The 16441-nt window shown below is 36.3% G+C and overlaps 1 protein-coding gene across 14 annotated transcripts in view; it reads left to right on the top strand.

The window, feature by feature from the left end:
- DST (dystonin) overlaps nucleotides 1–16441 on the top strand; it is a 490994-nt gene that overhangs the window by 211330 nt on the left and 263223 nt on the right. For all 14 annotated transcript variants that reach the window (XM_049894718.1, XM_049894699.1, XM_049894708.1 and 11 more), the window contains one exon: nucleotides 9728–9789. In XM_049894718.1, coding sequence (XP_049750675.1) covers nucleotides 9728–9789 — 62 coding nt within the window. The remainder of the gene's footprint in view (nucleotides 1–9727; nucleotides 9790–16441) is intronic.

Genomic DNA, 16441 nt, shown 5'->3' with positions numbered 1-16441 from the left:
TGAAATAATTATTTTTTTAATTTGCATTTCCTGATTAGAAGGGAGGTTGAATGTTTTCTCATATCCTTATATTGGCCATTTGCATTCCTTTAGTGAACTGGATGCTCTCATTATTTGTCATCTATTTTGGGGGAAGCGTTGTCTCTTTCACACTAATTAATAGTTTTTAATCTATTTTGGTGTAATATATCTAGTGGATATTTCCTTGGAGTTAGTCATTTTTTCAAACTTTGTTTTTAGTGTCTGCTATCATATATTTCTAGTGCTTCAAATTTTTATTTAGTCAAATTTGTCAACCTTTCTATCTTCAGTTTCTTTTGGGTTTTATAGCTTGTTTTGAAATACTCTTCCTACCCAGCTGCTTTAAAAATACTTTCCCATATATTCTTCTCATAGCTTTATTTATTTTTAAATTTTTATTTGCCTTTACATTAACATGTTTTTTTGTATGGTATAAAGTAGAGGCCTAACTTTTCCCCCTCAGATGGCTAGCTTATTGTCACAGCACCATTTATTTAACCATCTATTCTGTCTCTGCTGATTTTGAAATGTCACTTTTATCATAGTTTTTGTTCAGTTGATTCTCTTGGAGTTTCTAGCTAGATAATCTGTCATTTCAAATAGTTGTACTTTTTCATTTCCAGCATTTATAAGTTTTACTTATTTTTGTGTCTTAGAGGATTGACTATGAACTCCAGGACATAGGAATAATGATAGCAGGCATTCTTATCTTATTTCTGACTTCACTGAAAATGTTTCTGATGTTTAATAATTAATGATGTTTGTTGTAGATTTTTCTGCATCTCTAACTTCTTGTTTTAAAATAAGTTTAATCAAATGCTAGCTTTGAATTTTGTTATATACCCTTTGGGCATCTGTTGAAATTATTTTATATTTCTTATTAAATCTATTAAATAATGAATTATGTGAATGAATTTGTAATATTGAACCATTATTTCATTTCTGGGATAATACTGCTTGATGAAGTTGTACTATTCTTTTGCTGTTGGACTAGATTAAGATTTTATATAGGATTTTTGCATCTATTCTCCCAAACAAGATTAATCTACAGGTGTTTTGTTTTAACATTACATCCTCAGATGCTTTGGTACCTGGGCTATGCATTGGGAAGCTTTCCTTATTTTTCTGTGCTATGGAAATTTTTTTTTTTTTTTTTAATGACATGGGATTAAATGGCCTTTGAAGAATTCGGTGGAATTTGCCTATAAAATCACATGATCCTAATGCCTTTTAGAGGTTAGTCTTTGTCTAACTTTTCTGCTTATTCTGTGATTTTAGTATGTAAGATTTCCTACCAGCCCTTTAAACCTTTAGTCACTTTTATTTAGAGTCCTTTCTATATCTGTGATTATTTACTCATTCACATTTCTGATATTATATAATGATCTCTTCATGTGCTGCAGATAATAAAAACCTGAAGATTTTGCTGTAGCCACGTTTGATGCCTTGTCAGTTCCATGCTTATCTTGAAATATGTCCTTTGTAAACTGTCTTAGGTTTCTTGGCATAAGGATTAAGGGTGTTTGAAATGTAAAGAGCTTCTTTATGAAGACTATAATTTGGATATGCTCACAACTCCCTCTTAAATGTGTCTTATAACTAATACTTAATATTTAGCACAGAAGTTGTGCATTGATTATACCCTAATCAAGTAGGGACTGCCACAGAAATCAATGTCAATTTTATTTAGATTCAAATTCTAGCAAATAATGGTTATAAAAAAAAAAAAGCTAGAATATCATCGATGTTCAAAATTTAAATTGTTAAAGCCAATAATGAGAAAGAGTTATAGAACTTTTTTGTGCTGTCAATTTTTGCAGAAGAGGAAAAGTTAAAGTCATGAGGTATTAAATCTCGAAATGTGTAAGAAGAAAGCCTCTCTCAATTAAAGTCTTAAAATATTTCTGTACAGCATGTAACAACATGAGAATCTGCTGTTGCCAAAAGTAGTCACAGCACAGACAAACTACTCATTCTTGTGAGATCAGCTATAGATTTGGTGTACATGGGACTTTACAGTAGTGACTAAGCAAAGAAATTTTTGAGAAGAGCACTGGTATTCCTTTACATATGGAATCCTAAAATACTTTGAAAACATGTTTAATGGCAAAAAGTTTAATGTTATAATATTGTTAGAGGCTCCGAGATGTCATGTAGCTTCCTCTCTAGGTCTGTAGTGCCATAGAGGTAGGTCACACTTGATGATTACCCTCTCACACCAGTGGGGGAAAGTTGACTTAAACCAACTGAATGTCAGTTGTAGCACTATGTTAATTTAAATAAACCAGAACAATGTTTTTTGATGGAACTGTTATAAGACTTTTTAACTACAGCAGGAGCAGGAACTCTCTTCTGCTTAGCTTTTTCATCTGCCAAGCAGCCACAATGTCCAGTCATAAGTGATGTTGGCTGAGACCTAGGTTCTAGGGTATGTCAGGTGGGGAGGGGAGGGGTTACAGGGATGAGGGCAGGGCTGCTAGGTGATGACTGAATGAGGGTTGCTAGCTCATGGGTGGCCTGAGGTGGGACTGGGCAGAGGGAGGGGCAGTGATGAGCAGCAGACCTTCTGTGTTCTCACCAGCTCCCTAGTTACCATCTGTGTTGTCCATCCATTTCAGGAGCCAAGTCTACTCCGGCCAGTTTTCTTCTATAATGCCAAAAATCGTACAGCTTTTCCCTTACCAGTCTTACCGTATTGTATTATGTTGTAGGCAATGGTGGGGAAACTGACTAGATTTTCTCCCCCCTATCTTTTTTCCAGACAACTCCAACACTTAATATTTTCCTTTTTTTGGAAATAGAGCCTTTAGCAAAGTGTTTCTCGACCTTTTAAAATTCATCCCTGATCCTTATTGATAAACACAAAATTGTTATCCCTGCCCTGAATTCTGATGTAATTAGTAGTGAAACGTTGTGGTTCCCTGGCTGCCGCTAATGAGAGCCACTAATCTGCAGAAGGTAAATTCCATTTTCCGTGTATCCCCACCACTGCAGATTTGGCCAAGCGTCTTTGCTTTTTACTTTGGTTGTTTAACTTATTTTTTTTTAAGTTAGCATTTTGTTTTGTAAGTAAAAAATTATAATATTGAGTATGCTTTTACCAACTACATCCCCTCCTCACCACCTGGCCTTAATAGCCGTTTGATATTGGGCAATTCATTTAGCCTCTAAGTTTTTTCATCTGTACTTGGGGAGTAATATCACAGGGTTATTAGGATAATAGGCAATATATGTGTGTATATATGTGCATGTGTAACTGAGAACAATATGTGGTAGACACTAAGTGCGCTCTGAATGTTTGATATTATTATCATCCTCTTTTCAGTGCTTTAGGTAGGCTCAGGCTTCTTTCTAGGGGAGGCAGGGGCTCTGGAACAAATAAGGGCAACTGGAAAGGGAAAGAGGAAGTGAAGGGGGATTCCTACTAAGCAGGTAACTTCGAACTTCTCAACAGCAGCCATATATTCATTTATAGTGTATTTAGAATGGCATTAGAAATCATATAAGGATGTTTCAAAGCATGTTAATGAGTATTAATTAATGAAGCAGAGTTGTGGTATCTTCCTTGGTCTGATCAGATTTGCTGGCTTCCTGTTGCTGAAAATATTAAGTTTTGTTTGTTGTTTTGGAGTTACTGTTTGTATAGTTGCTATTCAGATGGGTCCATTTGTCTAATGCTTCAGACATGAGAGTGCTGAAGATGGTCTGTTGCTTGTTTAGAACAAGGGTTCACATTTCTTAACATTAATTCATTCAGTTCATGCTCAGAAGTGAAGTTCTCATGGATTGAGGATTCCTTGTTATTTCTGTATTGTTAAATTAAGGATTCTGTTGTTTGAAGACATAGAAAAGAAGTGGGTTTTGAAATCAGACTGGGGTTTGAATTCTAGTTCAGTCACTTAGGCTGTGGAATCCTAGACTAATTTAATCTCTCCAAACCTTGGTTTTCATTTCTTTAGAACGGGGTCCATACCAGTCAACTCAAATAATTGTTGTGAGGTTCGAGTAAAAATGTATCTGTGAAGTGTACATAAAATAGTTGGTAGTGGGATTACCCTGAAGGATATGTGTCTAGCCTGGAAAGTTGAGGTCCCCAAACGTTAGTAGCAAATGTATCTGGAATAATTTAAACAAATTAGGCTGGATGTTGTTTTTTATTCCACCGAAATTCTGCCGGGGGAGTTAGAAGAGAGAGAATGTGATTAGCTTGTTCTGCAGTGAAATCTAACAGCCTATGGGCTTGTCTCAGAGCAAAAACAGTTAGGGAATCAAAACTCTCTTTTCAATGAACAAACTGAAGACTAGAAAGAAAAATAGTCAATTTTTTGTAATAGTTGTATGTGTCCCCTGCGGAGTAGTGCAGGAGGCTGGATTTGCTAATGTTTGCTTAAAAGGGGGAGTTAACTACGTTTGTTTCAGCTTGTAAGTAGGAGTGTCTAGTCAGTGTTTTCATTTCTACATAGAAAGTTAACAGGACTCTGACATAGAAGTTTGTACGGAAAGCTTTAGCGATCTATATTGAACAGCTTTCCCGAAGAATGATGGGACAGCTCATGAAAAATGATCAAAACTGGAATGCAAAGCTGGTGGGACTGATGTGCTGTATGGGTTAGTAGTATGACCTGTAATATCACCGTCATGTGTTTGGAAATGGGAAAGGAAGTTGCACTACCTGCATTGGTTTGCACCGTGGGAATTTAGCAGACTGTGGGGCACCTTTCAGAAATCTGGATGGGCTCAAACTACAACTTCTGAGGCTACCTAGAGAAAAATTTCCCCTCTCTTGTTGTGCATAGGATGTGTGTTTATATAATCTTGATATTTATTATGTGTGTAATACTCTGTTTAACTCTGAGTTTTACTGAAAACAAGTCACTGTAAGTTGTAATAATTGGTGCTCTTTGCACATTTTTTCCAAATTCTTTTATGCTTTTCTTTGCATATTGTGTCATTGAGTAATTTGAGCCACGTTGTATTTTATGAGGGGAACATAAATGTATGTTTTTATTTAAAAAAATAGCTTTCAAATAGAGGAACGTTGTGAAACGTCATTCTGAAAAATATCCAGATGGACTGTAAAACCAATGGAGATGGTTAAAATCACAGGAATAAGGTCTTTCTTATTGTTGTCATTGCAACATTGCCCAGCTAAATATAAATTTCAATCTTAGACATCCCTGACTAAGGTGACATAAAGAACTATTATGAGTCTGGTAGTTGGAAAATTAGATGGTGTAATCTAGAACACTCCCTTTTGAAATAATACGTATAAAAAGGTTGTAAATCACAAAGTCTCCCCAGGCTTAAATTACTTTCTGATTTCAAGTTGTCTCTTGAAAAGACTCGGGGCCTTTAAAGTCCACATTAATGCTTAACTTATTTTTGTAGCCTTATGGTGGGAACAGTTGAGTATTTAAGAAAACTTTCCTTGCTGCTTGAATGAGACTCATCTAGATTTGTCGTGGTTTAAAAGAAAACGTTTAGGTTGTTACTGTTAGAAAACAATATCAGAATTGATGAATTATGTGGATGTTATTTAGTTAACTTTAGTTTTTGTACCTTACTCATGTACTTTAGTTGTGGGTCATAATTCCCAGATACTACCTCAGTATTACATGCCAAATATTTAGCACCTGCCTTACATTTTCAACAGTGCTTTTTAGCTTTTGGCAACAACCACAACAAAACCTCAGTGATCAAAATAACCTTTTTAGAGTTGTGTTAATTTAAGTGAATCTCTCCTCTATACTTGAAGGTAAATTATTTGGTTAAATCAGCTTTCTTGATACACCACTTGGGCAAGAAATTAATAAGTGATTGGTCTTAGAATCTGTGTTCTATTTCTTCATATTCATTAAAATACAAACTCGTTGCAATCAAGTCGATTCTGACTCATAGCAATCCTATAAAAAAAAAAACAACTCAGGATAGAGAATTGCCCCAAAGAGCGGCTGGTAGATTTGAACTGCTGACCTTTTGTTAGCAGCCAAACTCTTAGGACCAGTTTTATTAATTTAGAAAATAATAAATAAATCTATTTTGTCAACTTTTATGTACCAAGAAAAGAATTTATATAATACACATGATATATTAAATTTAAGGGAATTAAAAAGTTTGTAAGAGTTTATATTATTATGTGAAAATTACATAAATTAATAAAATTTTGGAGGATAGTTACAGGAGTACCACAGTCTTGTATTTTGAAACTTGATGTGGAAGTTGTTAATTCTTGAACTATAGAGTTTTAATTAATAATACATCTTAATGGTTTTTTTTTTTTTTTTTGAGGATTTAACATCAGGGTCCCAGGTTGTTAATTGGATGGGAATAATATCCAACATCTAGGAAGTAATTTTCATTTTTTTGCTGTGTTTCGTTTTTGCTGGAGGCTTAGAAAAGCACTGCTGAAAATGTGATGTGGGTGTTACACTTTGGTGGAGAGGTTCCATTGTTTGCCTTAACTTGTCCAAAGTTCACAGCACACAGCAGAGCCAAATTTCCCAGCACCCTGCCTATGATTGAAATGTTTCCAGTGCTTCCATTTGAAAGACGATAGTCTCTTGAGGAAATGGAAGGAACTCTGGGGGTGATCACAGTTCTCGGGTTCTAACTATGAATGGAAACCCTGGTGGCTTAGTGTTAAGAATTGCCTCTGCTAATAGAAAGGTCGGCAGTTCAAATCCACCAGGTGCTCCTTGGAAACTCTATGGGGCAGTTCTACCCCTATTCTGTCCTATAGGGTCGCTATGAGTTGGAATTGACTTGATGGCAGTGAGTTTTTTGGTTTTAACCATGGATGTTTTAATGTTAAATTATTAAACCAGGGTTTCTTTTTGCTGAAGAACACTCCATGTCTAGCTCCTGTCTTGCGACCCTACTTCCCAGGGCCAGGTTCTTCTCTCCTTCATGCTTACTTACATGATGAGTGCCACAGACTTTTCTTAGTTGGAGTGCTTATCACACTGCCTGCGTGTCAGGTGCTCTCTCTAGATGATGAGCTCCAGAGGGCAAGGATCGGTACTCTATTTATCCTGGTTCCCAGACTTGCCATGGTACTAGGCTCATCGTAGGAGCCCAGTAGATCCTAGAGTGAGTAAATGAGGGAAGTATATAATCTGTTTTATCAGGGAGGAGGACTAGTATTTTGCTTCTTTTTCTTTGTTCTTGTCTTATATGCTAATTAGTAGTTTAATGAACTCTTTAGGAATAACAATTTTGAAGACATTTAGATACGGTTGTTGCTCTAAGAGAGATAGTAGTATATACTACTATGTATAATAAGTAGATATACACTGGTTTCCTGAGTTGGGTCCTTATTGACACATAATTAATTCACATCATGGGCATTTATTTATTAAGTGCATAAAAGTATTGTGACATCTAACATGGGGTGGACAAAGATGAGTGAGGTATAGATGATGCTGCTAAAGGATCAACACACTAGCCTAAGAGGATTAATAAATATTTTGTGGATGATCATGTTAACAATTATTAGTATCATTGTTCTTAGCAGGTTAGTTATAAGCAAAGTACCTGGGGATTTTACATTCAGAATCAGGCACATTTTTGCTAATTTTAGCATAAATTGTGAGCATTTGTACTCAGATCTAGCAAACTGCTACCTTCTGGGTCTGCTTTCTGCAACCACTTTTCCAATTTTTTGATATCTGATGTTAAGGCAAGAAGGAGACTAGAAGTTTGGGGGTGCTGAACAGTTATTGTTACGGGCAGAATCAAATGATAGGCTGTAGCAAGGTACCTTTTTGTTTCTCTCTGGCTGATTGTGATAGGAAGTGGAAAGGGTTTCAAGAAAGTACTTGAGAAAGAAATACTTGGGAAATACAAACTAGATTATATGGTTTACCCCACCCCTTGATGTTGGCATTACTCTGTAGGAGAGGTCTGAGTCATATGTCATCATTGAATAGCTTTGCAAAGAATTGAATCTGAACAACGATTGAATTGCTTTATTAAAATTTCTTCAACCATTTATTATTTGACATTTAGGCCTTGCTCAAAACTTTTATTTTGCTATGGTAAATATTCAGCTTTGTCTTCTCATAGATACATTTTGTGCAAAACCACAATTATAACTTTAGGGTACATTCTAGAAATAAAATTGCTAGAAAGAGTATATACATTTTTAAGACTTTTGATGATATTTAACCAGTACGTTAGCCACTAAGCCACATGAGACTGTTTAGCACTTGAAATGTGACTAATACAACCAAGGAAATGAATTATTAATTTTCATTAATTTGGTTTAAACTTAAGTAGCTATATGTGACTACTTGCTATTGTATTAAACAACATAGTGCTAAAAGATTTAAACCAAATTACATTTCCACTAAGAATATGCAAGTCTGTCTGTTCCCCTGTGTCCTTGTCAATGTGAGTGTTTTTTTTCCCTCCACAAAATATTGGCAATTTATTAGGTTAAAATGCTTTATCTATGTTATTTTGTATTATTATTTGCTAGTGAGATTGAACACCTGTGGGCATTAATTTTTTTCTTTAAGAATTAACTATCTGCTTTTGTCCACTTATCTATTAAGGTGTTCGCCTTTTTTATTTCTCAGTTTTTTTTAATCAGTATTACTAACCCTTTGTCTCATATGTTGCATGTTTTTCTCCCAGTTGATTTATCTTTTATTTTTGTTTATGTTTACGTTATTGTAGAAGGCATAAATAGTTTTTTGCAGAGAGCTTGAATACCTTTAATAAGTAGGACAAGCATTTTCAAAGAAACCTAGTTTCATTATAATAGTTTAAGAGGGTGCAGGGATGAAGAATGAGAGAAAAAGATGAAGAAAAGAAGCGAAGTGTATCATTCCCAGAGAAAGGTTGGAGAAAGTTTGGATTGTGATGGGAGAGGGAAGAGGATTACCAGGAAAGGAGAGATATGTATCCTCAGAGGGAGGAAGGAAACAACAAGTAGGGAATTGCTGCCTAGACACAGGGAGGAAGGAGTTATATTTTTTTTTTGGATGTTAGCTTTAGGTGCTAGAAGATTGTTTCTCCTTTGAAGTAATAACTTGTTAAACTAGAACAATCCAATTACTCTTTCTCCTTAAGCCACGAGGGAGTTTCCCTTAGCCTTCTCTGTGCTGCGTCTGTAGTAATGAGAGCAGTATATGCTCTATAGCGAGGGTCTAGTTGGGGTGTTTTCTTTCTTACCGGACAATTCAAAACAGAGAACCTAGGAGAGAAGCGGCATGGATAGTAATTGAACTAGAGTTTGACCTCAGGCCCGAAGACCTGAATTTAGGTTCTGCCTTTTATCACAACTCTAAACTATTTGCTGGATAATTGTGGGCAAGTTTCCTCTTCTGTAAAATGGGAGCAACACTACATGTGGTTGTGAAGTGCACACGTGGCGTGATGCGTATTAATGTGTCCTGGGTAGTTCCAGTGCAAGGACTCACCGGAATCTAGTAAGGTTAGACCGGACAATTTCGTAAGGTGTGGTTATGTGACAGAATGGCAGAGTGCATTTATTTAATGGAATAATGTTGGCAAATACAACCAATCTGACAAATAGACCTTTAACACTTTCTTACAGATAACTTAAAGCTGCCAGAATTTAAGAAGAAAATTCAGATATACCGAACAGCATCTTTTGAATAACTTATTTTTGTTGATATGCCTAATCACAAAGTAGTCTACTTGTGGGTTTTATCAACCTTATTTTATATCTTTTTTTCAGATGAACGGGACAAAGTTCAAAAGAAAACATTTACCAAATGGATAAATCAACATCTCATGAAGGTCAGTTTACATTTCTTTCACCTCTTGGAATTCTTTTGCATGCCTAAATTTATTGAGGAGCAATTGACTGTATAGCTCTGAAGCACAGATTTTGAATATCACTTGAAAGTTTAAATTCTAGAGCATTTCACATGCAGTTTGGGCATCTGTAATTATTTGGTGGGTAATGACAGAGGTGGGAAGATAAGTACCCAGTGATTACAGTATATTCTGTGACATTAGTAAAACCTATCATTGGACTTTAAAAAGTCTCAGCAACTTAAGAAATCTGTAAATATTTACATGTTAGGGCGTGGAAAAGCGGCATTGCTCAGTAAGATGTTTTTTCTCAAAGTCAACCCAAATTCTCCCATCAGATTTCTGTGGATGGGAGAGGGTTAAATAAGAATAAAAATGATTATATAGACAGAGTTCTCCACTAATTTTACTTATTGTACTTATTATGACTCAGGGATTGATTCTTATTCTGTATTTCCTTTTCTTTAAAGCAATTAATAGTTGTAGGTCTTAAGTTAATATTTGTGTTCCATGGGTCCCTTTAAGAATATAATATAAGCTCTCCAAAAATGTACACAACATTTGCATATAATTTCATGGAGTTATTGGACCCCGCTGGAGCTCTTCTGTAAATCTCAGGTGAAGAACCCTTAGGATGTCACCAGTAAATATTAGTCACTTTTTTGTTCATTTGTGGACATTCCCAGAGTTGGAAACAGGGAATGTTTTAAGTCTGTTGTTTGGTTTTGGAAAAATTTTCTCACATAAAAACATTATTTTGAATGTGGTTGATTCTTAAGAAAATCCTGTTTGAGCCATAATGTAGCAGAGGGAGCGGTACCAGTAATATAACACATCTAATCACCTTGTATAAAAGTGATTCTTACTTCAGAGGGCATATCAGAATTACCTGGGAGGCTTTTCAGCTCCCCCTTTCTCACCATCCATTGCAAAAAACTTTTTCCCAAATTCTGATATAGCCCGCATCAGCTACTTTCCAGTTGAGAATCACTTCTGTGGGAAGTTTCTGCCAGAAGCTGAATCCTAGCTCTCCCACGTGTTGAGAAGAGGTAAAAGGTTGAGACACTCTGCTTTATGATGTTTTTGTGAGCAAGTATATTCTGAATTATAATGAAGGATGCCAGTAGTTCACCTGCCGCTTTCCACGCTTCTCCTTTGTTTTGCAGTTACCATGTACATAGTGGGAGAGGGACTCTTTTCCACAGGCTAGGGTAGGAAATGGTCTGGGGTGTGGAATTTTGGAGTTGAAGGCTCTAAGAGGGTTTTCTCATCTCTGAGGTGGCTCCAGGGGAAGCAAGGTTTTTGATGAAGAGGTACCCCTGTGGGACTGCTGGCACAGCGGCCCTTCTAGCCTTGGCATCTGGGAGGTGGGCTATGAGGGGCTCAGAGGGTTGTGCCATGTCTTCTGGAGCATCACTGCCATGGTTCCAGCTTGGTAATCAAGTCAGAAATGCCAGCAGTAGACACCAGAGAAAAAGTGGAAGCACAAGTGAGGACAACTGTAGCACTGACAGTAGACACATATTTTGGGGGACCAACTGTGTGCCAGGCATGTTGGACTGGGCCATTCATGATGTAAGTGGCTCTTAAGGTAGATGATTGAGTATAAGGAGATTACTTATGCTAAAAATTTCAAAACACTAGTTGAGCTGTTTGAGGACAGAGGTTGTGTTATTCATTCCTAGGGCCCATCATAGGAATGAGGATATTCTCACCATGTATTGCATACATTACACCATTTAATCCTTCTAACAACCCTCCAAGGTGGTTTAATTCAATGGCTAAGCACATATAGCCTAGAGTCAGACAGAAGGGGCTCAAATCCTGATTTACCTGGAATGTGTTACCTCTTTTTTTCCTAATAAAATGGCAAATCTCAAAGATTTAATTCTGCTGCAACAGAGCAAGAAGTAAGAAAATAAATATTTTGGGCACAACAGCCAGTAGGTAGTTGCCTGTCTAACTGGTTAGAGTTGTAATCAAATTAGCTTATTTCTTTCTAAAGTCTGTTGTAGGCCAGAATTTAAAATTTACTCTTATTTAAATGAAGAACCACTTTAGGGAGAAGGAAAGCTGAACAATAGTCTTAGCTAACTCCCACTGTCAGTTAGCTACCTACAGTCTTTTCCTGTTTTGTTTTGGTATCAGCGCAAAGTAGCCTTTTTTATAATCATTTAAATTGTGCAGTAAAAGCTCCGATACAAAACTAAGATGTGTCAGAACATAGCTTTTTGTCTTCCATTCTTTTATGCTAGAAGTTATCAGCATTAACTATAATTACTTGAACTATTTCTTCAAGTGAAGAAAAATAGTTAAATGTCCCAAAATATTTTGGGGCATCAGGCTGTTAAGGTTTGCGTTGCTACTTAGTTAATTGGAGAAAGTTCAACCTTCATGTGGTCTTTCCCATGTTTGACCCGAGTGATGATAAAAGGAATGTTGCACTAGGCATCTCATTTTGTCTCAGTGAAAGAATTTTTGGACAGTTTTGTAGGTGGCCATTTGGTTATACTACAACCAGTGTGAAATATAAGTATATAAAATATGGATTAAAAAATCTTAAGGTAACATTTATTCTGTATTGACTTTTAAAAAATATCATCGTTTACTTGAAATGTTGAACATATTCAGGGAGAAACAGATTAAGGAAAGCAATAGGCCTCATATCTTTCTTGCTTTAAAAAAAACCAAAACCAAACCCATTGCTGTTGAGTCGATTCTAAGTAGAACAGAGTAGAACTGCCCCATAGAGTTTCCAAGAAGCAGTTGGTGGATTTGAACTGCCAACCTTTTTGGTCAGCAGCAAAGTTCTTAACCACTGCACCACCAGAGCTCCCTTCCTTGCTTTACCATATTACTTTTCAATTAATGAAAAGTTTGCTATTTGAAGAGTTTTTAAGAAAATGGGATAACCCAAACCCACTGCCGTCAAGTCAATTCCAATTCATAGTGACCCTACAGGACAGAGTAGAACTGCCCCATAGAGCTTCCAAAGAGTGCCTGGCGAATTCGAACTGCCGACTTCTTGGTTAGCAGCTGCAGCACTTAACCACTACGCCACCAGGGTTTCCAAGAAAATGGGATAGTGTTATATAAATGTTAAGGAGAAGGGTGACCATGAGAAAGAAGTTGATAAAAGAATACTTAAGTGATAAACCTGGGAAGCAAAAAAGTGGAAATAAAATCATTCAGATAAAATCAGAATATTTTGTGTGAATTCTGTTTTTTCAGATTATGTAGTCACAAGTAGCCCTTTAGCCATTATAAAGGGAGTGGAATAAAGGGAGGTAAGAGGGGCAAAGGAGGAGACTAAAGGGAGAAAAAGGAGGAGACAATGGCTGGCTTAGACACCAGGGAGCAGGGGTGCTCCCTCTCAGCCCTGAAGTTGTATGTTGGGACAGCTCTAAGGGGACAAGGGTCTGGCGACTCCTTGCCCTTGGCTTTGTATATTGCTATTAGCTGCCTGGGAGTGCTGACTCAGGCTTGGGATGTGTTAAACACGTCATCTTTTCAAATAATTCTTAAAATTGTTTTCTTTTTCTAAATTACTTTATTTACTTATTACAGTTTACTATTATTCTAGTTATTTTACCCAGATCTTTTCACCCTAATTATAATGCCAAGGGGAACTGTTCTGGAGAATCCTGCTCCTTTGGACAGTGAGGTAGTTGAGGATTAAACTCAGAATAGACCTTTGCCAACTGGCTCCCCCCCCCCCCCATTTAAAATAGTATATTCTGCTAAGTTAGAGAAAATTGTTTTTTGGGGGGAAAAAAATACCTCCTATGAAGTTTACCAGTTTGTAACATGTAAGCCAAAAATGGCAGACTGCAAGAGGAGTAGGCAGAACAGGGATTTGTGCTCAGGCTTTATACTTATTTATGTGGTCTTAGGAAACCCTGGTGGTGTAGTGGTTAAGTGCTACGGGTGCTAACCAAAGGGTTGGCAGTTCAAATCCACCAGGCATTCTTTGGAAACTCTATGGGGCAGTTCTACTCTGTCCTATAGGGTTGCTATGAGTCAGAATTGACTCGGCGGCACTGGGTTTGGTTTTTTGGTTTTTAACTTTCTTATGCCCTCATCTGTAAAATGGTGGTAATGACAGCTTGGTATGAACATTTACAGGAGATAATTCATCTGAGTCTAAAGCACAGTACCTGACATATTGTAAACAATAAATGAGAGTTTAAGGTATAGAAGAGTAACTTGATTTGGATGACTAAAGACAAAATTGCTAAGTAGTTTCCTTTGGTGCTCTTAAACCTCCTTTGTTGATGCCCCCCCCTTTTTTTTTTTTTTTTGCTTCAAGTACTTTCTCTTTTAGTGTATTAGGAAGAGCTGAGATTTTAAGTTTGGAATCTTTTGAGGAGATAAATTGGCCCGTTGTCTCCTTGCCTTAGAGTCTGGCTGAGACACTGAATAATTACTTGAGGTATTAGCTGCTGTCCCTTCACCCCCATGTTTCAATAATTGACCTGGGAGCCAAAGTCCTTTTTTAATCCCTCTTTCCTCTTCTCGCAGAAAAGAAGTCAGTGAAGACTCATTCTATTTTTGAAAGGTTGGCAGCTTTTGGTCCTCAGTCATATTTTCACTTAGAATCAGGCTTGGAGGGTGTCTCTCAAGTCATAAAGTTTGGTTCCCTTATTTAACAGAAGGGGAGACTTGCCCCAGCTATTTACTGGTAGAACTACCCTGGAGTCCTGAAATGAAAACATGAATTAGAATGAGGGGTTGTGCCCCACATTTGATTTGTTCTGAGTGCTGTGAAATGTTCTAGACCTGGGGGCAGGTTCTCCTTGGCTGTGAGGTTGTGTTTACTTTTCTCTACCTAATAGTTTAAACTGTTTACTGATTAATCCCCATGACTTAGAAAGTCATGATTATGCAACTATAAAGTAGCATATACCGAGTACCCATGAAATAGTTCTGGGCACGGTCAATTTTTAAAAGTTTATATGTCTGAAAAAAGTAAATATTGTGGAGCTTTTTAATTAATGCTGAAGTTACTGTTAAGTTCGTATGTGCAGACATTTTTTCCTTAACACATTTGTTTTCTTATCCAGAAAAAAAAAATATTAGCCTTATTTATATTTATAAGAGTTAAAATTATATTCATTTAAAAATAAATAGAAAAGAATAAATAGATTGGTTAATTAAAATCTATATTTGTTGGGGAGTAGAAGTTTCTGGCTTTTTTTCAAATGTATTTAAATCGTAGTGTTCTGTATTTCATTGGTATGGTTAAGCTTGTCCTTAAACTAATTGTTCTGGTACGATTATTCTCCTTTTGATTCATCATTCTTCAGAACGCTCTTAAAAATAAAGTTTAGTTAATATGTTCATGTCTGCTGCCTCTACACGTCTCTTTACCACTGAATAGATCCGATTGTTCACCTTGTAAATTATGGGTTCTAGGTAAACTAGCCAAAATCATTTATGTATTATTCTTAGCATATTTTTAAATATAGCACTAAAACATGAGTTGGCTGTTATTAAAAGTACCTCTGACTTGACTTAGCTTGATTTTACCCATCAAATTAATCTGAAATACAAAACTGATGATATTCTTTTATTATTTACAGCGTTTATTTATGTCTGTTTTACCTATGGTACTAGATGCTACCTCTGTATAAGTTAGAGGGTCTTATAAAACTATTTAGTTGCTGTTATTATTAATCACACGCAACTCTGTCTTGCTGTCTAGAAATTTGTAGGGTAATAATAAAAGAAATGGCACCTAAGGCTTAAGTACCTATGGTTTAGTTCTTGCTTTGCTCTAGGGCGAAACAAGAAAGAATGAGGTGTTTTTGTTTCTGAAGTACTTTAACAGATATCAAAGATTACCTATTCCTTTTTAAATTGTTACTTAATGGTCCAGAATTAGAACTTGAGCCATCACCTAGAAGCTGTTTTCAAGAGGAATAATCTAAGGGAATGAACAATTTTTAGGAGAAGATAGGAGTCTGGAGAAGTCCATACAGTATACTTGCCTCATGTAGATTCTGTCTAACTGGAAAATTATAGTGGCAATATACACTTCTGCACTGATTAGCTGTAATGTAAATTTATCCCTTAACATCATATAATAGGATATAATGTACTGATACAGAAATGCATTTGGAGAAGAAAAAGTCGTGGATTCCCATATTAGACCACACTCTGTTTGTTAGTAACCTGGTGGTTACCACATGCGAGACACTCAAACTATCAAATTTTTATCTTTGTCCCATCATGTCTTTGGAAAGCTTAATTTACTCATGGCACAGAAATGCTTTGCCCACACTGTAAAGTCATCGACTTCATGGCTCCACTGAATCGATCACGCTATTCTTTATTTTCTGATTTGGTGGCTGGAAGGAAACGTAAATCCCCAAGCTGAGAACACAGTGATAACTTTTTGGGAATAGAAGAAAAACTCAGTTTGCTCCATGTTCTTGGTCATCGCATAGGTCTTGAATAATTTTACTCTGTGGGCACACAGATGAGGTAGAATTTTTGAAGCATAGACTTTATAAAGGAGTGATGAAAAATACCTATTACAAAAGTATAATGCAGTGCTTTTGGTTCTTAAAATTTGCTAATAAGTTGTCATTTTTCTCCACCTTAGATTTATACCAGTAATTCTTAAACTTCA

The sequence above is a fragment of the Elephas maximus genome, chromosome 1 (assembly GCF_024166365.1).
Source record: "Elephas maximus indicus isolate mEleMax1 chromosome 1, mEleMax1 primary haplotype, whole genome shotgun sequence".
Taxonomy (NCBI): domain Eukaryota; kingdom Metazoa; phylum Chordata; class Mammalia; order Proboscidea; family Elephantidae; genus Elephas; species Elephas maximus.
This window is presented reverse-complemented; position numbering and strand designations above follow the sequence as displayed.